Source organism: Spermophilus citellus, assembly GCF_964194105.1.
Source record: "Spermophilus citellus genome assembly, chromosome: 7".
Classification (NCBI taxonomy): domain Eukaryota; kingdom Metazoa; phylum Chordata; class Mammalia; order Rodentia; family Sciuridae; genus Spermophilus; species Spermophilus citellus.
Window position 1 is genome coordinate 104,664,457 of NC_138188.1, and position 27,306 is coordinate 104,691,762.

The 27,306-nt window shown below is 36.6% G+C and overlaps 1 protein-coding gene across 2 annotated transcripts in view; it reads right to left on the reverse strand.

Annotated features, from left to right (window-relative positions):
- The window catches only part of GSK3B (glycogen synthase kinase 3 beta), a 156,399-nt gene extending 133,860 nt beyond the window's left edge, over positions 1-22,539 (reverse strand). For both annotated transcript variants that reach the window (XM_081301744.1, XM_081301743.1), the window contains exon 1: positions 22,408-22,539. In XM_081301744.1, coding sequence (XP_081157870.1) covers positions 22,408-22,495 — 88 coding nt within the window. In that variant the 5' untranslated portion in view covers positions 22,496-22,539. The remainder of the gene's footprint in view (positions 1-22,407) is intronic.
- Between the last annotated feature and the right edge of the window lie 4,767 nt (positions 22,540-27,306).

Here is a 27,306-nt window from a genome sequence, read left to right on the forward strand (position 1 = left end):
TCCTCCTGTCTCCCAAGTCTCTGGATTGCAGGTGTGTGCCACCACACCTGGCTAAATATTGTATTTCTAATCTTTGACATTTTGACTAAGGGACAAGGTGTGTTAAGTTTATCTCATTTTATTTTTATTTTCAGTAGTTACAGTAAATTGAACATTCTTTCACATGTTAACTACTTTTATTCCTCCTTATGTGGATTGTGTTAAAAATATTTTAAGGTAAATTACTCCAATATTCACCACTCAAATACTCACACATTAGATTTTAAAGGATGTTACATACACTGTCAATCTATAAAACTATGTTAGCTTCATGAACCTATAGGGAGTTATATACTCTCACTGTATCATAAACCTCAATTAAGTACCTTCCACTAATATTTAAAAGCAAAATACTAATGCCAAGAAAAGGGGAAATAAAGGACTCAAAGTAAAGTCTTTAAAACCACATAATTATGTAATCTACCTATCTCCATTAGTACCTTCATTTAAAAGAAAAAATACTTAAGTACTGCAATGGGAAAAATGTTCATGATATATTGGCAAAATGAAAAGAACACAAAATGGTTTGTATAATGCAATCCAGTTATAATTTCTACTGCAAAACATAAAACAAATAGAAGGGAAAGAATGCAGAGGCAGTTGCTGTCCTAGGTGCTAGGGACCCAGTGATGAACAACATGGGCAAGACATTTCGCTGATTTTAAGGAACTTAAATTCAACTGTGGTGATTAATAGGCAGCCCCACTTTACCTGATTTATTTTCAGTATTACATTTTAATAGATTATCAGAATAAAGTCTCTCTCAATTTCTTTCCAAAAATAAATTGTCTACAGAGAAAGTAGAGGAACACAGCTACAGACTTCACTATATGGACTTTAGAGCAAGAATTTACAAAACAGAAATTTAAGAAGTACATACATTCATGCACACACACACACATAAACACACAAAATGCAAACATAATATTAATGACAGAGAAGGAAAATGTCTCAAAATCATTTTTAAAAGCCTTACTTGTATTCAAGAATCTTTTTCATTATTCAACCAAAAGTTCAACCACTGTTACATTTTATAAAATCAAGTTGTAGACTATTCATTGTATGATTCCAATTTTGTTTTAATGTATAAATGCTATACATGCCAAATATCTTGAACTAACTTACTAGAGGTAATTTCTGAAAATGGGACTAGAGGAAAGGTAATCAGATGGGAATCTAAGAAAACTTAAAACATTTTATTGTGCACATGTCTACATTGCTCTGAATATCTTTGGAAAGATGCCTTCAACATAAAAATAAAAAGTTGGTTGACAACTACTACTATAAATGTTTTAAAATAACAATACTAATATGTGTAAACATAAAAAAGCAAATTATTCACCATTCTCAAGATTTTCATAAGATAAAAAGACCTATAATTTTATAGCTTTAAAATGTTAAAAGGAAAACCTTTTCATTCTTAGCCCTTATTCTTAAGGCCAAATCAGATTTTGAAATATTATTATTGGAAATATTAGTCATAGTGTATTTTCTCATTTAAAAGTCATTTCAAAAATTCAGCAGAATTGCAGAATATAAGATCAATACACAAAAATCAGTTGAATTTTTTTCCACATTAGCAACAACCTAAAAGAACATCAATAAGCAATTTAATTTACAGGGGCATTAAAAAAAAAAAACAGGAATAAATTTAACCAAAGAGGTACAAGACTTGGTAACTGTACAATATTGATGGAAGAAATGAAAGAAGATCTAAATATGTAAAAAGAAAGCCTGTAGTCATGGATAGGAAGACTTAATATTGTTATTACTTTCAAAAGTGCTCTACAGATTCAATACAATGCAATTCCTACCCAAATTCCATAGGCTTTTTTCGCAGAAATGAAAAAGCTGATCATGAAATTCTTAACAGAATTGTAAGGGATGCCAAATATACAAAGTAATCTTAAAACAGTCAAGTTGGAAGACATATGCTTTCTGATTTCAGCACTTATTACAAAGTTACAGTAATCAAGACAGTCTAATACTAGCATAAGATAACATTATTGATCAAAGAAACAGAACTAAGCATCCAGAAATAAACTCCTGTATCTACAATTTTATTAGCAATAAGAATGCCAAGACAACTGGATATGAAAAGAATAGGCTCTACAAGAATTAAGTTCAGACAACTAAAACCTTCTTCATACACCATATTTAAAAATTAACTCAAAATGATTCAAATATGGGGCTGGGGATGTGGCTCAAGTGGTAGCGCGCTCGCCTGGCATGCGTGCAGCCTGGGTTCGATCCTCAGCACCACATACAAAGATGTTGTGTCTGCCAAAAACTAAAAAATAAGTATTGAAAAATTTTTTTTAAAATGATTCAAATACCTAAATATATAAAATTAAACTGAAAAAATACTTAGGAAGAAACACATAGGTAAATCTTCATAATGAATTTAGCAATGCTTTTTTAGATATGATACCAAAAACACAAGTAAGAAAAGAAAAACTGGGTACATTGAACTTCATCAAAATTTAACTTTTCTGTATCAAAGGGAATATGAAGAAACTGAAGAGATAAACCATAGAATAAGATTGTTCCAAATCATAATAAGAGTGTATGTAGTATTTAGAATATACTAAGAACCCTTATAACTCAAAAAGGAAAAGGAAACACAATTATAAAAAGAAAAAGAATTTGCAGAGACATTTCTCTAAAGAAGATACACAGCCAACAAGCACATGAAAGGGAGCTCTACATCATCAGTCATTTGGTATATATTCATTCGATGAAACATTATTCAGTCATATAAAGGAATAAAGCACTGTTACATGCTATAATAGGGATTAACCTTGAAAATATTTTACTTAGTAAATAAAGCCAACACAGAAGATGACATAATATATAATTGCATTTATGCAAAATGTCCAGAGCAAGCAAATACATAAGTAGATTAGTGCCAGGGTCCATAGCAAGGGGCAAATGAGAAATGATTGCTTAATAAATATGGTGTATCCTTTTGAGTAATGAAAAGGTTCTTGAACTAGATAGCAGGTTGGTTGTACAACATAAGCATACTTAATACTACTGAACTGCACTTTAAAACAGTTCCAATGGTCACCTCTGTTTATTTTACCACCACAAAGTTTTTCTCTCCCTCTCCCCTTAAATAAAATAATGATCTAGAATGAGGTCAGATCACTTGCTACTGTGTTCTACCACCCACACCTGCTTTCCACTAAAAGAAAAGATTTTTTTTTTTTAAAGAGAGAGTGAGAGAGGAGAGAGAGAGAGAGAATTTTTAATATTTATTTTTTAGTTCTCAGCGGACACAACATCTTTGTTGGTATGTGGTGCTGAGGATCGAACCCGGGTCGCACGCATGCCAGGCGAGCGCGCTACCGCTTGAGCCACATCCCCAGCCCAAAAGAAAAGATTTATTATGTTTAGACTGGTATGGTGGCACAGGGCTATAATTCCAGGTGCTAAGGAGGCTAAGGCAGGAGGACCACAAGTTTGAGGTCAGCCTCAACAAGTTAGAGAAACCCTCAACAAGTTAGAGAAAGTAAAATTTTAAAAGGGCTAGGCAAGTAACTCAACGGTAGAGCACTTGCCTACATGTGAGGCCCTCAGTTTGAACACTAATACCAACAAAAAAAAGTTATTTTTAGCAACAAATACTCAGTCTGTAGTTTCTAAATACTATTTCCCATTTTAATTCTTCTTAAAGGAATCAGAACTCCTTAGAGAAATGAATGGTTCCAAATCCAAGGCAGATCATGCCTAAGATGAGTCTGGAACATCTTACCACACTATATTTTACCATACTGAAAAAACAGGGTAATCAAAGAGTACTAAGGTTATATGAAAGGGCACAAGAGTAAATATGATGGGGCTCCCACTAGCAAAAATTCGACAATTTGAGAATTAAAAAGAATATAACAGATTAAAACATATAATGTTTTCAAAACCACAAGTTCATACAGAAACTTAAAAAAACTCACTGGCCACATCTCTGAAATGCTATGAAAACATTCATTCTGCTTTTCCTCAGGATAATCTTATAGTTGGTAAGATAAAGTTATTTATAGAAAAACTCCAACTACTAAACCTTGACATTGTCAGATTTAGTGTTCATATTTCCTTGATCATTTATTTTCCTTAAAAAAAAAAAAAACAAGGTTTATCTGAATTAGGATCCAAAACAAGGTCCCTATGGTGCATTCTGTTGCTATTTTTAAATCTCCTTTGAATTGGTTAAAACTTTTCTTTCCCTCTCTTTTCCTTGCTATTTATTTATTGAAGAAACCTGACAATTTGTTCTTTGGAATTTCCTATATTTTGGATTTTGCTGATTTTGTCTCTATAGTAACTTCATGTTTCTCTTATTTCTACAAACTGATGGTTAGATTTCTTTTTTTAACCAGATTACTTTATTAGGTGGTGCTGAGTATTTCCTACAGCAAATATCAGGTGGCACATAATGTTGAGGTGCTCCTGTTTTTGTCATGTTAGGATTGACTGACTGCTCGGCTAGACATGCTTGCTAGCCCGGTTCTATTACCATGCCCTTCTGTCAGAAGTAAATGCCTTGCTCACCCACTTAAAAACAACTGTTTGATATCTTGCGGCACGCACCTCCTTATTTCTAACAATTCTGGAGTCCAATATGGGGCTCAATAAATCACCCCCTCAGGGACACACACACCCTCAGAGGAGCCACATCCTGCTGCCTTGCTGGGGTAACCTTGGAGCAGGGAAGGAAACTGCCATTCCTGAGGCTAACAAAGGACCCAAAATCTGAAGTAGACCAAAAGTGGATTAAGGGCTGCAGAACCAAATAATTCTGTGTACAGATCTAGGAAGAAAATCTATTCTCAAGCTTTAGAGAGAAGTTCTTCTTTGGCTGGTCGGGCCATTCCAGGGTTATAGGAAAACAGGATGGGAAGTGTGCAAGAAATCATGAGTAACTAGGATTGAGCACATGGGGATCTGGGTATGTAAGAAATCCCCAAAAAGAATATTGAGCAAGGGTGAGGGGGTTGAATATACAAAGGGCAACACAGTTACAGGAAGCTACCAAAAATAGGGAATAAAAATTCTAAGCCTAGGGAAAAGGAAGATAAATAAATCCCATATATATAAGTCTTCTTTAACCCTAGAACTTCTTCCTGAGAACTCTGGACTCCCACCTTCTTTAATATTTTGTTCTGATTAGTCTTGTTTTGTGTAACTAGAGTTTCTAGCTCTGTTTTTCTTTCTACTGTCTGGCCAAGTAATTATTCAAGGGTTAACTCTCAAATACACTAGAAAAGGAAAGAAATCTTCTCCTTTGAAGAGTCCTAAGCAGGAAAAATAAATGGTAATGTAGTGGGAATAAATCTGCCCCATGGAGGATGAGTGGCCACTTGAACCTTTGATTTCAGCATCCACCATGGCTGATACACTCTAGTCCTAATGTTTCCACTGCACAGCCCTTTCCATGTCTGGGTCATGCTCTATATCTGTGACAGGCTCTATTTTAATTTGTAAAGGATCAATATACATTGGTAAGAGTGAAGATGTCTTTGAAATTACTAACCTACACGCTTTTCTAGGTAGCCAGCCAATTAAGAAAAGATTAGCTTCTATAAAATGTTTGAAGTGCAATGTCTGTTGCTTTTAAGGATTTTTCTTTGGCAGGAATAACTGATTTAAAGTATTAACTATACTTGTCTGATACCTTCATTTTAATGGGTAACTGAAGTTAAAAATGGTTAAATTAGATTTAACATAAGTGAGATAAACACTATGAATGTTAGACAAGATATCTAATTTAATTTATATAGTTAAAATATCATCAACTGCTAAGTTTAAATTTAAGTGTTCCTGACTTCTGAAATTCCGTAAGGCAACATATATTTGGGTCTATTAAATATGTTTTGATAAGTTGGTAAATGGAAAAAGTTTTAGGGTTGCTTTGCTTCTCGGCCTAAACTAAAAGCAAGGTTACTGAATGTAAATTTTTAATAGATGTTTTTCTATATACAGGGAATAGAAAAGTTTCAGCTTTGCTTGGGTTCTCTTTTTTATTTTGGGCTGAGGGGTAGAGGGGGTACCAGGGATTAAACTCAGGGGCACTGGACCACTGAGCCACATCCCCAGCCCTATTTTGTAGGTTTTTTTAGAGACAGGGTCTCACTGAGTTGCTTAGCACCTCACTTTTGCTGAGACTGGCTATGAACTTGCGATCCTCCTGCCTCAGTCTCCCCAGTGGGTGTTCACCACCACATCTGGGTCAGCTTTCTTTTGATTATCTTGTTAAAAAGGAGTAATAGTCTAAATTCAGAAATTTCATATATTTGTCTAATTTCAGAATGTAAATTCAAAAGTCAACAACTGGAAGAAGGGAGATATAAAAAGTTATAGGTATGAAAATAATGTATGTTTCTGGATGAGAAAGTATTTTGTATGATAAAGTAATTTTCTGTGCTAAAGTTGAAATAGAAAGAGAGAACAAAACTAAGGATATAAACAATTTGTAGAATGTCTAAGGAAGTTGCAGTGTTCTCCAAATCATGCAATTTATAAGCCAAACTTTTCTATTAGCAAAGTACCTTAAAAACCTTGGGACTTGGGTTATGGATAGCACAATGGCAAAGCACTTGCTTAGCCCTGCTGAGCAAAACCCTGGATTTGATCCCTCGCATCGAGGGGAAAAAGTACAAAAATATTTCCTAAAAAGAAAAATATTTGACTATAAAAATGATATATTACAATCTGGTCTCTATGCTTAAGTTTCAAAGTTTTAAATTTTTGGTTTAATTTTTATCATTCATCATTTTTTAAATAACAACAAAACAGAAAAGATCTTCATGTACAAAAATAATACAAGCAACAACAAAAAATATTAACACCAGTGACCACAGGAAATAATAAAGATGGATGTGGGTGAAGTGTAATAATTCTGTTTTTTTCCTTAAATCAAGACCTGCTATGTTAGTTAGCCTCCATTTTTGCACAATCATTCAGGTACCCTTAGGAGAATTTAGTAAGTAAGCTCTCCAGCCTAAATTACCTGGGTTGGAACCTAAGCTCTGCCACCTGTTGCTACAAAACTTTGGCAAAAGTTACTAACCTTTGTAAGCCCCTGGTTCCTCAGTTAAAAATAATAAATCCGGCTCAAAACTCACTCTGCAATATTGATTTCAACTGTACTTCCTTTTTTTTTCCTTAGTTAAAACCAAATCTAATTCTTATTTTAAGAAGCTTCTTCCATCTCTTCTAGCCACTGTTTAATTGATAAACTGATCAAATTTTAAAAGAAAGTTATCTGCTGTTAAAATTTTTATTGTAGTGGACTGGGGCTATGGCTCAGCGGTAGCACACTTTCCTTACATGTGTGAGTCACTGAGTTCGAGTCTCAGCATCACATATAAATAAATAAAATAAAGGTCTATCAACAACTGAAAACAAAAAATAAATAATCTATTGTAAAAGAAGAAAACAATTTAAACTTTACGTGTATATGACAACTATATTCTGCTTAGTAAGTAACATGACAACATAAGCTCCTAAGCTTTACCCTAAAAAACCTTAATTCATCAAATTTCAATAAGCCTCAGTTTCCTCACTTATAAATTATATTTGCCTTATAGGATTGTGGTAAAGATTAAATAAGAATGATATTGCTTAGAACAGTGCAATGATACAATAAGTATTAAAAAGAAGTCTGGAGAGCCTGGATTTGAGATCTGGACTTATTCTCTAGTAGCTAGAAAAGTCTAAATAAACCAACTAAAATGTATTTATCTCAGTTTCTTCATCCATTAAATAGACAACATCCATTGTCTCAAGTAAGTCACTTGAAAGTTAAATGACAGTGCCTGGCACACAGTAGACACTCAAAGAGTAGCTAAATCTCATGGACTCTAGCATTAAGATCTGGCCACCATCAAAAGCATCTAAGGAAAGTCAATACCCAACATAACTACAAACTTTTCTAGTTTCTTTCCCACCCTCACTCTATGGTCCACAACAGCATTTTTCATCTCTTCCCTACATTTTAGAAAATGCACAGACTTTATGGGATAAATAAAAAACAACAAAAAGATATGCTGTATTTTTTTAAAATTGGACATGAAGTAAACTACATTTTAAAAACTACTCCTGAATTAAAACTGAACCTGAAGCCGGGCCTCGTGCACACCTGTAATCCCAGCAGCTTGGGAGGCTGAGACAGGAGGATCCCAAGTTCAAAGCCTCAGCAGATGCAAGGTGCTAAGCAACTCAGTGAGACCCTGTCTCTAAATAAAATACAAAATAGGCCTGGGAATGTGGCTCAGTGGTCGAATCCCCCTAAGTTTAATCCCCAGTACCCCCCACAAAAAAATGAACATGAACAAAGTATACAGAGCAATTTATATTAATAATATATTCAAGGCAATGAAGTCAGTCAGTCTCCTGCCTCTGGGATCTTTCTTTCTAAGGACCCCAGGAACTGACCCTATTACTCCCACTCTACAAGTCAAGACAAACATACCATCCCTTTGTTTCTTACTAAGTTCTCATTCTCCATTGAAGAAAGAAATGTAAAACTAGAAATATTTTCTCTATGCTCTCAAAGTACACAGCCAGTCTTTAATTTTTCTAGAAACTGACAGGCAATATATTTAGATAGACTGATTGATTTCTTAAGGTCTCTAAAGTTTCTCTGTAAAAGTTATTCCTGATGTTCAACTGAATTTAAACAGAACTACATCTAGCTCTTTAGTAACTCCTCTTGGTTAGAGGACATAGCAGGGGCTGGGGCTGTAGCTCAGTGGCAGAGCGCTTGCCTAGAATGTGTGAGACATTAGGTTCAATCCTTAGCACCACATAAAAATGAATAAATAAAATAAAGGCATTCTGTCCATACACAACTACAAAATTTTTTTTTAAAGTGCACAGCAAATATTTCCTACTTACACAGAAAACAAATCTCTTCCTTGCTTAAGAATTACATCTTAGACCAGCCAAACATCTCAACAGTACAAAATCAGTCAGAGACAGGATATCATGCTGATCAGAAGAAAACTTATTTCTCAAAACCAAATATGGACAGCCATATTTTATTGCTATTTAAAAAATTACATTATTCTGCAACATAATTGATAGTTTATTAATATATCATCCTCTCTGAGAACGCTCTAGAATTGATATTAATATGCACTAGCATATCAAAATAATATTACATTAAATACCCAAAAATAGGTCCTATAAAGAGTTTTCATAACTCCTCAATACTACAATCACACACCTAAGTATATCCATGAAAAAAGGGATTATTCATATTTAAATACTGTTTACTATTTTATCTCTATTCTTATACAAAACAAACTACTTGATGAAAAGTAATCTGTCAGATTTCATTGTTCTAAATCTCTTTTCTAGCCTCACCCACTCCAAATAAAACTCTGGAAGGCTTGTGAACCTACAGTGGGTGCACAATGTACAATGTTTCAAAGGTACTATGCTTACCAACCAGTGTACTTGAGTTCTTTCGATCATTCACCCATCCATCCACAGTTCAGAGTCACTCTGTGCTCAGCACATAGTAAAAGAGAAGGGCTATATACCTCTTTCTCTTCCCTACTATTTCTTTCCATTTAAATAAAAATCCACATTTGACTTTATCAACTAATTTCTCTTATTAAAACTTAAATGTTCCTAGAAACAGCAGTGATAGTTTGATGACTGGATAATTCCTCACCCTATCACTACTATTCCACAGTATCAAAACAAACCACCTTCAACTCATATATGTATTAAGCAACCCAATATTGAAAGCATTATGCTCCATGTTGCAGAAATATAAAGGTGAATAAAATACTTTTATGCCGTGTTGGAATTTATGATCTCCCAGAGACAGATAAGTTAACAAGAATATAAGGCAGACTATAAGAAGGATCATAGAGAATTCTACAGTAGTTACATGGAAGTGAATTCATGCCTCATGGTACGGCATGGATGATTATATGTTTGGGGTGGTTTTGAGACTCTGAAAGCCGAGTAGGTGTTTGAAAGATCAAGGAAAAGAGAAAATGACAAAAAAAAAAATGTACCAATAAAATTTCATTGGGGCTAGGACAATCATGTTAATGATAGTATCTAACAAGCATTTATTTTAATAGCTGTGCTAAAAAAATATGGAGAAAAATTATTACCCCCTATAGCAAACAGCTTTCTGAAGAACATAAAAGTCTCTTAATCTTTTTCAATGACAGAATAAAGTTCCAAAATAAATAGAAAACATGACTAAAAACAAATAAATGATGCAAATCAATTAAATGTTTTTAAACCATACACATCTTTTTATTACTTGAAAATAACACAATATCTGACCAAACAGGTTGAAAACAATAAAAATAATTTCTGAACAAAATGCTAAACCTGTACTGTCCAATACAATAAACACTAGCAACAAACATATGGCTACTGAACACTTGAACGGTGGTTACTCAAAATAGGTATGTTAAGTGTGAAGTATTAGTTTATGAAGATTTAGTAACCAGAAAAAGAAAGTAAAAGAATAATTTTTATATTGATTATATGTTGAAATATATATATATATAAGGTTAAGGTATATTTCACCTATGTCTTTTTACTTTTTCTAATGTGACACAGAAAATTTAAAACTGCATGTGACTCATATTTGTAGCTTATATAATTCTGAATAGCTCTTGCTAATCAATTCCTCAATATCAATATTTTTCAGATTTCTTTTTTGGGGTGGGGGGATGTACTAGGGGTTGAACTCAGGAGCACTTAACCACTAAGCCACATCCCCTTCCCTATTTTGAATTTTATTTAGAGAGAGGGTCTCACTGAATTGCTTAGCACCTTGCCATTGCTGAGGCTGGCTTTGAACACATAATCCTCCTGCCTCAGCCTCCCCAGTCTCTGAGCTCACGGGTGTGCGCAGCGCCCAGTTTTCAGATTTCTTTACTTGCTTCATGCTGTTGTTTAATGTTAGAATGGTAATCAGTTGATGATAACAATACAAAATAACCTCAAACATCTGTTTCTCAATGTCTAGAAACTGCAAAGGTAGAGACACCTGCCAAAAAAAGTATATACCATTTCTAACTATCCTTTGAGAGCAAATATGGAAAAAACAATAAATTAACAACTCTCCAGACATATTTAGCAAACAGTATTTTAGGCACAGTTGGCTGATATCGTGAGAGTACGTTAAAGGGCTTGAGTTGTGTGGCTCAGTGGTACAGCGCTCGCCTCGCACGTGCAAGACCCTGGGTTCAATCCTCAGCACCACATAAAAATAAGTGAAATAAAGGTATTGTATCCAACTACAATTTAAAAATAAATATTAAAAAATGCAAAAACTTTAAAAAAAGAACTATTCAAAGATATAAGATGTGAAAAATAGGAAAGTCAATCCGAAGAAGAATGAAAAAAGTCAGAGGATGACAACTGTTCAACAGTTTCTGGAGAATAATCAGGTCAGATATTAGCATAGAAGGAGGACTCTAAGAAAAAGAATATCCAAAGAAAAGGGAAAGGGGAAGCAGGTAGCAACCCAGGTACATTCGTGGGGGGAAAAAAATTGACAACATGTCACTCTAAACAGTACAAGGAAAAGAAAATGGCAACAGCAAAGTCCAAAAAAAAATCTTAAAACAAAGGAAATGTGATCATGGCTTTAGAAAGGATTTCATTCTTCCTTAACATGTTAAAAATAGAATTACCCTATGACCCAGCAATTCCACTCCTAGGTACACACTCAGAAAATTGGAAAATATATGTCTATGCCAAAACTTGTTCATAAATGTTCACAGCAGCAATTATTCATTCTAGCCAAAAAGCAAAAACAATTCTAATACCTATCAACTGATGAATGGATAAATTGTGGTATTTAAAAAAAATATTATTCAGCATTAAAAATGAGGTATTAATACAAGTTACAATACAAAACAACCTTGAAGACATTATGCTAAGTAAAAGAAGATAGTCATACAAAGGAATGTATTATGTAAATCCATTTATACTGAATGTCTAGAATAGGTATCTAAAAGATTAGTGGTTGCCTAAAGCTGGAGCAAAGAAGTTAGAGAATGACTACTATTGGGCATATGAGTTTCTTTTTGGATAATAAACGTACACTAAAATTAGATTGTGGTGAAAGGTACACAACTCTGTGAATGTACTCCAAACTATTAAAACTTAGTGGTTTTTTTGGTACCAGGGATTGAATCTAGGAGCGCTATATCACAAGCCATATCACTAGCCCTTTTTAGTTTTTTGAGACAGGGTCTCACCAAGTTGCTTAGGGTCTCTCTAAGTTGCTGAGTCTGGCTTTGAATTTGAGATCCCCCTGCCTTGGCCTTCTGAGCGGCTGCAATTACAGGTGTGCACCACCATGCTCAACATAAAATGTGTGTCTTAAAAGGGGAAATTTTAACAGTATGAATTCTCTGAATAAAGTTATTTTGAAAAGGAAAAGTGATCATTGTACACTGTTTCTGCTAAGACTACTATTCAGTGCCTAAGTAATAAGAATAATTTAAATAATAGTGTAACTAAAATAGTGGCATAATTATATTAGCATAATAGCAAAGGGGAGATGGATATGGCAATAAATGATATCTACAATAATTAGAAGATAAAAAATAATATCTTAATTTTAAGAAATAGATTTAAGGCATGCTAATTAAAAGTGAAAAAAAATTCCTAAAGGAAAAAGCTGTCATAGTTAAGGTTGCATCTAAGAAGTGTGACTGGGGTAGATGCTTATTTTCATTATAAGCCTTTCTGTACTATTTGATTTCTTTAAATCACATTATATACTATTTTATAAAGAATAAATAAACTTTTTAAAACTGGGCACAGTGGCACACACCTGTAATGCCAACAGCTTGGGAGGCTGAGGCAGGAGGACTACAAGTTCAAAGCCAGCCTCAGCAACTTAGCCAGGCTCTGGACAATTTGTAAGACCCTGTCTCAAAATAAAATATTTTAAAAAGGGCCCAGGATGTGGTTTAGTTGTTAAGTGCCTCTGAGCTTAATCCCTAGTACCAAAAATATAATAATAATAGTAGTAATATTTTTAAAAGAGAGATGCTAGGGATGTAGTTCAGTGACAGAACACTTTCCCTAGTTTCCTTACTAGTACCATAAAAAATAATCATTATTTTAGAAGACTAAGGAACACTTGATTTAGGAGAATGAAACCATGCGCTCTTCAAGAGGTAAAAGGCACAGGCTTCATGGACACTGATGCACTCTGCGCCTCTGATCTCTCAAGAGAACAGGTTTTCTTATCTAAGATGTTAGAAAAATGGAAAGTCAAAGGAAAAAAATAAATGATCCTTTGCTTTTTCTCTACCAAGAAATAAACATCTGTTTCTGGGGGGAAAAAAAAAACAGACAATATCTCTTGGCACTATAGATAAACAAACTTACAGTAAGAAATATTTTAAAAATGATACTAAGAATTCACTGCTTAAAACTATTAGCATCTTACCTCTAACTACCAAGAGAGAAGCACTCTCTCTCATCTTTGCACTTATTCCCCATCTAACTCACATTCGGAGAAATAAAGGTTTAGTAATCTAGGAAGATAAATAGCAATTTTCTAGAGTAATTGGTATAACTTTTGTCTTAATTCTAACACTCTTCTGCTAGAGCCACTGTCATTTTAGGTACATATACACAAAATGGAAGCCCACTGTAAAAATTATTTATCTAAACAGATAAAGAATACCACCAGGCACAGTGACACATACCCATAATCCAGGCAGCTCAAGAGGCTAAGGCAGGAGGATCTTGAGTTCAAAGCCAGCCTCAGAAAAAGTGAGGCACTAAGCAACTCAGTGAGACCCTGTCTCTAAGTAAAATACAATAGTATTTGCTTGGTAGCAAAGCGGCCATGAGTTCAATCCCCAGTACCAAAAAATATCAAGACATATGGAATATCTAAGGAAGGATATTTAGAAATTGTAATGTCAGCCCTCTCTAGGAAAGGGAACTGGTAATTACAGAGCAGGATCAGAAATATTACACAGAACGAACCATTTTTTAAATTGTTTTAAAGCAAATACGTAAATAAACATGAAACTGTCTAGGATATAGTATCCAATTAATATTATTGTGGTTATTATCATGTTTATATAGACATGACATACCCTGCTTTTATGTATATATATAATTATTATCATTATTGAAACTCTACTAACTCAAAGTTTAAATAACATATATAGAGGGTGAAAGCTCTGAAATACCAAGAGGTCACTATAATACTATCATCCTGATGCCAGGCCTAACTACAACACTTCCAATTTTTCAAGTGCTGCCTCCACAAACTCAGAAGTCTAGCATTAGCAATTTGTTACATGTCATAAAGAAAGTGGTTTAACTAATTAAAAAGAATTAACTGAGTTCACTGAATAAGAAAAAGTAGAGGATATCACACTTAAAAGATAGGTTAGCCTTCCTTGTTAAGAAGTCTCAAACTCCTAACTTTTTAATGATATCAGCCAATTAAGACCCTAAGAATTTCTCAGACCTACAAAGGAAAAATACTTCACCATGATCATCTTTTTTTCTCTAGCAAAATAATTAACATACATACCTTTTCAAATCTCACTACACAAGCCAGAAATCTATCTGGCAAATGTACTCTCTAAAAAGCTATTCATAATTCATAAGAAAGCTTAAATGACTCCATGCAGTGCCTAAGCATTCAACAAACAGAAGGTACAGACAGGTAAAATTCGAAACTGTAATTCCATACATACACCAAGGAGAAAAAAAAATAAGAAAATAAGCTTTAAAACAGATATTCTGTTGTTGAGTATTAAATGTAGATGGACAATGGAAGGAATAGTTGGAAACATACCCTTGGCTAGCATACTAAAGACTTTAGTACCTTTGTCCATATCACTGAAATCCAACTAGAGGTTGGCCAATCAGACAGAGATGACCCAGTTCTCTTCCTCATCACTTCAGTGACCAACAAATTAGAAGATGTTTGATGTGAGAAGTTACTGCAGAAACCCAGCTCTCCAGAAGAGACTTTCCTGCCTCCTGCCCCTTTAAAAGAGAGTTCAATTAGTATAATTTAACCTTCTCTAGGTGAACACTTTGAACAATTGTCAGAGTGATTTCTCCTGGAGCTGTTTGAGTTTATACTAAGTAATCTCAATATGCATATTTTCTTGAATTTTCTGTCTGTTCTTTTTAGTAGGTGTAATGTTTAACATCAGTATCCATCCATTCCCTTCTAATGTGTGGTTTTAAGAAACCAGACAACTAAATCAATTAGAATTGTGTTAAGCAATAATCAAGAACTGTTTAAAAAAAAAAAAAAGTCTTGAAGACCAATCCATAAGCAAAGTGTACATTCTATTTGTTGGCAGATTCAAGCTGCTCAGACTTTTTAGTTTACTTTTTGATTGTTAACTATCAACCAATTTCCAAAAAGATGAGGTTCCAAATAATCCAATTTCATATTGATGTGTAACTGTTATTCTTGGGGCAGGAGATAGAGGAAGGAGCTCCAGATTTCTGACACTAGCAAATGCCCAACATATACTTTGAATAATTGGTTGAATATACAATCAAAAAATTTTCCTTTAAGTTTGGCATCAACTTTAAAAGGGAGAGGTAAAGACAATTATAAACCATAGGAAGAGAGACAAAGAGAAAGAATAATCCTTCATAATGACTAACTTTTAGAAACAGACTCTAATATTACCTTAGGATATAAATATATCAGAGTTTATTTATAATCTGTCAGTACTGACCAATAAAAACCAGTGTTCTGACTAGACATTAAACAAACAAACAAATCACATTTTACTTTTCTTCTGTGCTGGTCTAAGCCCTAATATTTTCATTTTTAATGTTTGTCTTAAGTTTTCCCCGATATTTTTAAATAATTGATTTTTCCAATTTAACTATAAATCGATAAATACTGTATCTGCTAACAGGCATGCCTGGAAATGAAAGTCTTACAGTCATTTCTAAATTATCAGTGAAAGACTATACTAAAAGCAAAAAACACTTTAACTTATCTCTGGAATCCAGGTGTTAAAATAATAGCAATCCATTCTCTACAACATATACAAAAAAAGAGCAAGGGCTCAGGAATCAGAATACCTGAATTTAAATCCGGGCTGAGCAACTTTCTGGCCAAGTAATCTCTGACTAGTTGCTTCATCTCTCTTCATTTTATTTACCTCATCTATAAAGTGGGGATAATAATATTAGCTACTGCATAGAGTTGACATAATGGTTAAAATGAGGTTTTGCATATAAAGAGTTTGGCAGATTGCTAGTACTTAGTGAACACTCAACAGGTATACCACATTAATCATATTATTATTCTTGGCCAATTTCTATTAAAATAACCTACTTATTTTTAACTTCCCAAGCCAAGAACTGTGCCATGACACAATAATAATGAAAAAATAAGAATATTAGTGTTTTATCAAAACATTATCTTTTATCAAAGCTTCTAATATTCATGCCTACTTATCTATTACCTTTCTGGCTTTAGAACATGCTTATTCAATGTTAGCCCATAAATTCATTTGAATCATTTAATCATCTAAAATACAAAATTTTAGAAAAATTTCTCCTTCCTCAACAATGTTTACTTTTTATTACTATACTGATTGGAAAGGACAATTGAGAAATTAACAACTCCAGACCATATTAATACAGGAACATAATAAAGGTCAGTTTTGTACCACTACTGATCATGGTACCCTGAAAACAGAAGGAAAACTGGTTTGGCAAAATTCATTCAGGAAAAAAAAAAAAAATCATCAAAATCCTAAGAAAACTACTGAACACAAAAACATAGGATTTAACCACTCACAAAATTATAATCTGCCTACCTCTAAAACACAAGATGAGAAGGGAAATTGTAAACTCGGAGCCCAAATCTACAAAGTTGTGCCTTTGTATCTTGTACAAGACCAAGTATATTACAGACCCAAGTATATTCTGGAATAAATTACTACATGTCCAGTACCTGCTAAGTATTATTCTGTTAAAAACTAGAAAAACTCTTAATAAAAGTTTACAGGCTGGTAAAGTGCTTGCATCACATGCACAAGGCCCCACATTCAATCCCCAGCACACACACACACAAAAAAAAGTTTAATGGTAGGAAACTTTTCAGAGCACAATTAAATTATTCTTTAGTTCCACTGTCAGTTTTTCCTTACTTTTCTAGTCACACATTTTTATATAAACATACATTTCTACATTACATTCAACAAATTTCAAAGGCAGTTTATGACTAAAGAAGACTGATATAATCAAAGATGGGAACAAAGACTGCAGCCTCTACTTCAAAATCTATTAACCATGAAAATTCTTGAAATTATGCAAAATTCCCCTTCCACCATTACCACCACAACCAATCCAAAAAAAATCAGCTAGAAAATGATGCTAAATTTCACAAACAAAAATCATACCCTGTGGTAAGTATGTTCTTGATAGAACATCATCCAGGGAACCAAGTTAGTCCTGTTAGTACCAGCGCATACTTTGTCACACCTATGTGCTCTGCCCCTCTATTCTTTATTTTAGGGTGGAATATCACAAGAGGTACTACAGTCTCATATCCTGCCCATCCCCATCTCTCTCTCATAACCTTGAAGTCTTATTAAGAAGACACTGCTGGGTGCAGTGGGATATACCTGTAATCCCAGCAGCTCAGGAGGCTGAAACAGGAGGATTCCAAGTTCAAGCCAACCTCAGCAATTTAGTGAGGCCCTAAACAACTTAGGGAGACACTGTCTCAAAATAAATAAATACATACATACATACATACATACATAAATGTATGTCTAGGGAGGCAGCTTAGTAGTTAAGCACCCCTGGGTTCACTCCCAGTACCAATAAATAAATACACAACAGACAGACTCATTTTAGCCAGGGTCAGCACCTGCACATTTCTCACCTTTCTCTGCATAAAGCTCACACAAAAATACAATTTACCCTGTCTCAAAATCTGCTGCTGGTACTTATGAAAACTTGGGCTTTCTCAGTTTTCTGTTTATCCAAAACAGCAACTCACACCTACAACTCAAATCCAATATAGGGGACAGAGAGAACAGGGTGACAAATATAGTCTTGACTTGCCAGTAAAATGAAAAGATGTTGCCTCATTTTCTAAATGCAGTTTCTAATCAGCCATAAATTGGTTTATGAATCTCTGGGTTACTTTGAAGTTTCTTCCTAGTGCCTGTGCCTTAGTATTATCTCACAATTAGCAAGCATTATATAGATGCATGCAACAAGAATGCATGCAATTCTTATATGAATATCTTAAGTGTTTTTAAAACTCTAAGGTAAGTTAGAGACACACTATGCTTGTACCCCTCTTTGCTTTTAATCCCCACATAACTTAATACTGCAGAATAATACATAACTATCCATTAATTATTCTCTTTGCTAATAAAAATTTTTATTAGAAAAAGTTATTTATAGGGAAATACCATAAACAATATTCATTGACCTATTTTTCTCTTTCCGAATCTTAAGTTTAAGCATCAAACCTAGGCAATAAGCTAATTTTGTCCAACAGTATACTAAAAGCATTTATTGCTGGACTCTGATGCATGCCTATAATCCCAGCTACTGAGGCAGCTGAGGCAGGAGAATCACAAGTTCAAGGCCAGCATGGGCAACTTAGGGAGGCCATTGTCTCAAAATAAAAAGAGCTGGGGATATAGCTCAGTAGTAGATTTAATCTCCAGTACCAGAAAATAAAAATTAAAGAAAAGTTTGAGCTCAGCACCGCAGCTCAAGCCTATAATCCAAGAGACTTGGGAGGTTGAAGCAGGAAGACCAAAAGTTCAAGTAAGCCAGTCTCAGCAACTTTAGAGTTTATAGAAAGCCTATCTCAAAATAAAAAGGACTGTTGCAGCTCACTAGTGAAGTACCCCTGGGTTCAGTTCCCATTGCGGGGTGAAGGAGAATATTACTAAAATTGCGTGGTCAGTTCTTACTTTCTCAATTTTGGGTAAAATACCATGTGATCCTAAAGAAGAAATTGTGTAGACAGATGTGTGCTATTTAATAACACATAAGCCTGAATTGAAAGAAGAAATGTTGATTTCATCAAAAGGTAAAAAATACCTATTATCAAATAGACTTAATTTCAGCTGAAGTCTTCACAAAGTGAAGACTCTTAGTAGTAGTATTATCATTATTTTAAATGCAAAGTTTACCTAAGTATTTACTTATGAAAAACAAGTTTAACCATGTACCAAAAATTACATTAAAGCCTATGAAATATCTAAATACATTTAAGTCACAGCATCAAAGTATTTTCACTGTCCTCAAATAAATTACCATGGAACTATTATAACTAGGTTTCAAGTGTGAATCTATACTAAAATTTTTTTAAATGTTAATCAAAAGTATTTAAACCCAAATCTTTAGTTTACTGTTCCCAAAGACAAATTTGACATTTTTAGGTGTAAATTAGAAAGTATGTAATTAATGGATTGGAATTTAAATACCATTGTCAGAGACAAGCTGCTACCTGCTGAATTTCAAGGAAAATTACTGTATATGAAATTTTTAAAAGTGAATTCATCTACCCTCTCTCTCAGCACTTTCTCAATTTTCCCATTACAATTAACAATACAACTCAGCAGTCAGGTCTTCCAGACTAATAACCTCAGAATTTATTTTTAACTCCTGACTCCTCCACAAGTACTCCCCTCCGTCCAATCCAAAGTCCTGCTGGTTTCTTCATTCATACTGTCTCTGAATCTGTTCCTTTCATCCATTTTCACATTTTAATTTATACCCTCATGATTCACAATATTCCTTACTATTTCCCTAAAAGGGTCGTAATGTCTCTCCATGCAAATCCATCAACTCAACCTCCCAAATCACCTTCCAGTATCCGTTTAATAATCTATAATAAAATCCAGATCTCTCTTGAAACTCAACCAAACTTTTACAGGCCCCTTTTCCTCTCTGCTAACCTTCCCATATTTCTCAAATTTCATCTCTTCTTATTTTCCTATTTAGGCCCTTTAAATCAGATTTACCACCTTGCTTGTTGCCTCTCATACAAAGCTCACCATCTCTGTGCTGTACATGCCTCCCACCTAGAGTCCTTCATACTTCTCAAACAGTTCAAGTTACAGCCTTCTTTTAACACCTAAAAGCACACCTCTACAGAAGTCTTCCTTCTCCAACCATTCTCTCATCCCTTTATTCTTTGTCCTTCTGAACACAGTTCAATTTGTATTTTATAATCTTGCAGTTATCATACTATTGTTTTCACATTTTTCCCCCTCATATCCATCCTTTACCATTAAATAAGTTTTTGAGGTCAAGTACTATAATTTCTTATGTAGCTATTTTGTAGTGAACAGAAGTTCCCTTGAATACTACTAGTACCCTAACATATGCTCAATAATTCCTATTTCTTCTAAATGTCCCTAAAGTAAAGGTTAACTATGCCCTTTAATTAGTCATGTCGCCAAGTTTTTATTTTTGCCCTTTATAAATTGCAATTGATGAAATATCTTAACCTACAAATTTAAGAGTTACATCTATATGAAGAACTAAGGAGTCATTTTTCAAAGAAAATCCTGGAAATAAAATGAAAAGTCCCAAAATTTAACATTGTAATTTAGCATTACACATCTCTGAACTAAACATAATAAATGAATTACTTAAAAATTTTTGAGTGACTTTTAAACTCTAGTACAAAGATGTAAAACATACAAACACTCCAGTACCACAGAGGCTCTATTATAAGATTTGCTTCATCACAGATGAAAATTACACCAGAATTTTAAATAATTATTTTCAAATGACCCCATGAAGTGCTTAGAAAGCATGCTCCTTCCTTGAAAGATGCAAAATCAGCTTCCCTCTTCACATACCCTGCGTTCTCTACTAGCTAGTCACCAAGAGAAAAAAACCAACTTTCAAAAATAACCTCCCATCAGCTATTGGACTATGTTTTAGTCAAGTTCCATAAGACAACATGAACTGAAATCTTGAGTTCAATTAAAACTGATCATTTTATGTTGCATTAAGTATATAATCAATGTCACCTAAGAGCATACACATTTGGGTTTTGATTTTTAATCTTAGCCGGAGGCAACAAAATAGTTTATCTTTCCCTTCATCTCACCCCTTTCTCAGGGGATAAGAAACAATATAGATATGTTTGTCAAATTCTGCAAGTATGTTTAAATAGCTGTCATTAAATACCATACAAACATCTCCACAAATAGATACAGTGACATAGGATACTTTGTATACCAAACACTTGAATAACAGATTTTTCAGTACAAATCCTGGGCAAGAGTACAGTCTAGCAAGAACCCTAACACAGCCCAGATAGCCCTATTATTTACAGGATGACAGTCTTCTGCAACAGCTATGATGGAAAGAATTAAATCCATATTCTTAGGAGTTAAATCCACAGTTTTAAATATGAGGGGAGTTAATCAACAGTATTTTAAATAGTCCTAAAAAGGAATCCATTGTACTCCAGAACATTTAACAAGTAATATATGGAAAGGCACCTCAAAATTCAACTTAAATCACGAGTCAGTGACAATTATTATTTAACTCAGTTTTGGCACTGACAATACAAACCTCAATCAAAACTTGGACCCACTTCCAAGTTACCTTTTGATTAAACAAATTATATGGTGGCAGATTGGTAATGTCAAAACAGGAAGGTTAGGAGATAACACACTAAACCACTTATCCAATTGGAAACAATGCACTTAAGATGCAAATGCTGCTTGATATTTATCGTCTCCCACCCGACCCTACTAAAGGGAGGGCTGAAGGCTCCCCTCCAAACACGAATGCCAGTTACTGAGCAAGTCCATCTCCAGATTAAGAACAAATAATTTGTGTATCACTCAGGCAAAGAAGAAATGTTAGGAGGCTGGGACATTTAATGTCTATTTAAGTATACAAAACTATGATAACCCCTGAAACCTGAACTATCTAAAACATCCTCCCTCGTTCCGGAAGACACACGCTCCGAAAATGTACATAATGGTTTATGGATCAAGTCTTCCTCATTATTCAAAAGCATGAACAAGTAAAAACTTCCAAGGCTATTTTAAGGTGGAAACAGTCAAGCAACCTGACAAAGCTGACTACCAAAACCAAGGAAAGTATAAGAAATAAGTTCCAAATTGAATCATCCAAATAAAAATCACATTCTCTCAATTCAAGGTTAATGAGACCAGGGAGGAGGTATGGGAGGAGAAAGGAGTGAGCTGCCTCATCTTTGACTGAAGACGGGTTTTGCCCTTTTCCATTACTCTGATTGATCTGGAGGTCTAATATTTTAATATCCTGCTATTTCGAGGTTTCTTATTTTAAGGGTGAAGTGGAGTAGAGGTGTAAAATAAAATCGATACTCACTGCTAACTTTCATGCTGCCAAAGGCTGAAGGCTGCTGCACTGGCTTGCAGCTCTCCGCAAAGGAGGTGGTTCTGGGCCGCCCTGACATGATCTCTCTTCCCGAATCACCTTTTCCTTCCTTCCTCCTTTTCTTCCTTTTGTTTTATGTTAGGGTGTTAGGTTAATGATAAATGCAGCATTAAGTTCTCTCACAAGAAAAAGAAAAGAAAAAGAAAAAGACTTCGTTCTCCAGGCTTTTCACTTTTTTGTATAGCTATTAAAAAAAAAAACGAGCGATGTATTTCTCCTTCAAGACAGATCGGTACGGATATTGAACATATAGATAATCTGGGGCTGGAATGGGGGATTACAATTCTTTCACCTCCCTTTCCTGAGAGAGGAGGATGGGGTGGGGGAAATCCTTTAAAAATATATATCACGTGAAACGGGAGCAAATACTTGATTGAAAATAAGTACTTTGAATATTATATTTTCCTCGGGGATTTTTTTCCGAGTCAATGAAGAAGGGAAGCGGCGGAAGGATCACGAGTCTCACGCTTGAAGAGAGGGGGATGGGAGGAAGGGGTGGCTCCGAGATGCGACGGGAAACGCTGCGGCTCCGGCAGCGGCGGGATCCAGCGGGCTGGCGGCGGGGGCCCGGCGACCAGGAGGGCGGCGGAGTCGCGAGTCAGTCAGAGGCGGGCGGTGGCGGCGGCTCCTCTCCTCATTGCGCCAGGAGCAGCTGCAGGCGGCGGCTGGATCCAGCGGCCATGGCGGCGGCGATAGCGGAGACAGCTCCCTTCAGACCCCAGGCAGCGGCTCCTCGACTGCTCCCCATACGCCGGGGACATGGGAACCCGGCAACCGCTTCCGTCCCTTGTGGCCCCCTCCCCCGTCCACGGCACCGGCGCGGCCGCCCTCCGCCCCTCGCCTCTGATCTGTGCTTGCTCAGGAAGTGTCTGCGCTTTGCCCCGAGCCCGGAGCCCTGTCAGCGGCTGCGGGGCCAGGTCCTCTTCGCTTCCTTCCTTCCTTCCTTTGTCACTCGGCCCGGGTGGCGGCGGCAGCGGCAGCAGCACAAACCAGCATTCGCCCGGGTCGGGGGCAGCTCTGTGTGAGGAGCGCCGTCTGCGCAGCCGCCTAGCGCTTCCCCGCTCCCCCTCCCCCTTCCTACTCGTCCTCCGCCTCCTTCCTCCCCCACCCAGCCTTACACCGCCCAAAGCCCGGCCGCCCGCGTAACAGGCGTCTGGGAATAGCCGACCGAGTCCGCGCCCGCCCACTTCGGCTGGGAAGCCGAAACCCAAAGCGGAGCCAATCACTAACGCCTCTCGTTTGCGGCTCCTTCCGGAAAAAGCCGATCTGTTTGAGAAGCCAATTAGAAAGTGTCGCTGGGAAACCACGCCTAATGAACGGAAAATGCCGAAGGCAGCCGAACGGAAAGAAAGTGGATTCGCCTTGTTCTGTGGCTGGCTGGACGAGAAATTCGACTATAGCAAAAGTGGCCAATCAGAGTTGCCGGCCCTCAGGAAAAAGCATGAAGAGTTAAGGACCGTGAAACCTGGAGTCGCGGGTGAAACTTCATGGCTGGGCGCCGCGGCCGCCTCACAATTGGCTGTAAAACTCCACTGGGAGTGTACCTTTCTCATTGATTGGTGAAAGGAAGAGGGCTTCCGAGGACATTTAGCCAGTCAGAACTTCTCCCTCGTCAAGGTGGGGAGAAGAAGAAAGCAAAGAGAGGACGTCTATAAAGCGCCGTCTCATTGGCCTGACGCTTTGGAGATGAAGTCGGGACAGAAGGGAGGAGGAGTGAGGCCGAAACCCCCAGCTGCGGCCAATCGGCACTCACTGCCATGCAATCGCAAGACCTAGCTGTAGTATGATTGGCTTCCGGCCTTCGGCGGCGGTCCCTAGAGCAGGGAGAAGCTCGCCCGGGTCGTGGCGGACGGTCTGACGGGCTTGCCTGCGGCTGCTCCCACCCTGTGCGGAAACCACAGATGGGGCACCCGGGCTCTCTGCACAGCCCAGCCGAAACTGCTGCGGTCAGCGGGGCAGGGCATGGAGCACTCAAGCGAGCAGAGAAGCGAGGGGCTCTCCCCACCCACTGGAGCCCTTCCGCGGGGCGCGGCTTACTCGGCGCACCCTGGGCGCTCTCAGCACGGGATCGCGCGTGCCTGCTATTTGGGGGCGTCTTCCCCCAAAAGGGCCAGACGGACAAGGGGCCGCCCAAGGCTGGTACGAGTTCTCAGGACCTAAAGTAGGAACAAAGCTTCCAGAGGTAGCGCCTCTGGGCAGCTGCGCCCCGCCCAGCCGCCAGGACCACTGATATAGTGAAGCCCACTCTGCCTGGTGCGCGCGGCCAGGCCTGGCCTTCTGGAAACGCCCCTGAGAGATGAGCTCATGCTCCTTGCGCGCGCTCCTTAGGCGCGACTGCCCTGCGCAAAACCGGCCCTGAAAGCAGGTGAGGGGAAATGCCGTCAGGCCGGATATCCTGAAACCTCCAAGGAAACGGAGAGTCAGAATTGCCCATAGTATCTTAGATCCTTTGGAATTAGGGTAATCTCTAAAAGTGCTATTTGTGTAGGCTTCACACATAGGCCAGTGTCCATTGTTCTATTAGAAAAACAATTCTTTTGGTCTGCCTGAGAACAGTAAGGTATGGCAACACCAGACTAAGAAAAAGTAGAATGAACGCTTACCATCCTGACTGTAATCCAGTAGGGCTTGTAATTTCCATGTGCAGAGTCATCCCTTTCTGTTAAGATACTATCTCCAGAAAGAACATGTAAAAGTACGTGTACTTGATCAGATTACGGGCCATCGCTTTGAAAACTGATGATGGACTTGGTACAGAACAAAATAAGCTTTGATAGCAGACAGGAAAGGTCTTGATAACGTTTCAGACTCACATCTGTCTACAAAGGCTGGACAAGTAAAGCAAATAAATGACACTTGATTTGTGTAAAACAATGGGAAATGATAGAGAATGTGGTATATTGGAATATCCATAAAGGGAGCAGCTGCTCCACTCTAGCAGATTGTTGCCCTCAGGAATGAGGGTCCAGTATTATGAGATGTTCTGGTTTTCTCCCAAGAGAAACCATGGGGTCTTTGTGTGAGATTTCTAGATGTTTAAATGGTGGTAACTAATATTTGAGAACACTGCCGACCAAAGTAAGAACATCCCAAGGTAGATGTGACCAACAGGCAATCAATTTGTGATCTCAAACCTAAGCATAGCTTTATATCCCAAGAGCAACAGAGGATCTTGTTCTTTGCAATTAAAAGAGAACATGAGGTCACTGGATGCTATGGGTGTGGTAAAGAATGTTAAAAGCAAAGTCATTGCTTGGCGACTTTGTCAACTGAGTGCTGCCTCTCTGCTATATGAAACACCTTTTCTGTTCCTAAATGCTATGAAGAAGAGCTTTAAATACTGCCTGCCTCTTCTTCCCATCTCTACTCCCAATTATACCAACAGGAAAGTAAGTAACCTTTAGGTTTTAAAAACAGGAATCATGATTATTATTCTATATAATACAAGTAATAAATACAAAAATAGTCTAATGTTAATAGTAATTTTACAGTTGCTGCCTTCAAATATTTTGAACTGAAGCTGTTTTTAATAAACTCTGACCAAGAGTGGAAAATTTTATAGAAAAAAAAATTTATGTTTCAGTCCTAAAATAGGACTTGAGGGAAATATTTATTTTTAAAATAAGGAACTATTGAGACTAATATTCAGTGGTTATTTCTCTGAACTTTTAGACTTCTTTCTTTACCTTCACACATGCTGTTAACCACTTATAAATTTAAAATTTTATTTGTTGAGTTTTTGTAATATGTCAGACACTGTGGCATATGCCAGACACTGTGGCTCAGCGGTAGTGCACTTGCCTCACAGGTGTGAGGGCACTGGGTTTGATCCTCAGCATCACGTTAAAATAAATAAACAAATTTTATCCATCTACAACTAAAAAATATATATACTTTAAAAAAACAGACACTGTACTTAAATACTTCATGTGTTCGATCTTATTTAAACTTACAACAATTCTATCAATTAAGTACTATTATCACCTACAATATTGAGATGAAGAAACTGAGCCCCAGAAAGGCTTACTAACTCACCCAAGGTCCACAAACTAAAATAACAGAACTAGGATTCAGATGCCTTTTCTTAGTCTCGATTGTTAGTCTACACTTCTGTCTTGCATACAATCCCCACTTCTTTTGATGGATCCTACTTTCCTTATCCTATAGTCTGAACCTATACCTTATACTATACTGTGACATGCATTATATCATTTGGTCCTCAAAACTACCCAGTAAAATAGGAAGGGAAGCTATTTTTCTGTTTTTATAAATGAGGAAACTATGTGCTAGCATGATTAAATAACTTGCTCCAAATCACTAGCCACATTTTAAAATTGAAACTAAAAGGTAGACAGGCTTGATAATAAAGTAGTATATAGAATTTGAGAGGCAGTGTATTTAGATGAATCAAGAATGAACTATTATAAATAGATCCATGAACAAACTCTTTCCAGAGTCTGATTTATTATCTTAGTTAACTGTATTAAATACAAACATGTTCTTGGGTGCTGTCTTCCATATTAAAGAAGATATAGTCTCTGTGCTCCAGATACTTGTAGTCCAAACTATGACATGGAAAGAGTTGTTTAGTGATGAAGCCTAGGAAAACCTCCAATATCAAGGTCAAAGAGAAGATTAAGAGGAAGGGGTAATAAACTCACATTTATTTTTTTTTTATTTTTTTTAATATTTATTTATTTAGTTAGTTAGTTTTCGGCGGACACAACATCTTTGTTTGTATGTGGTGCTGAGGATCGAACCCGGGCCCCACGCATGCCAGGCGAGCGCGCTACCACTTGAGCCACATCCCCAGCCCCTAAACTCACATTT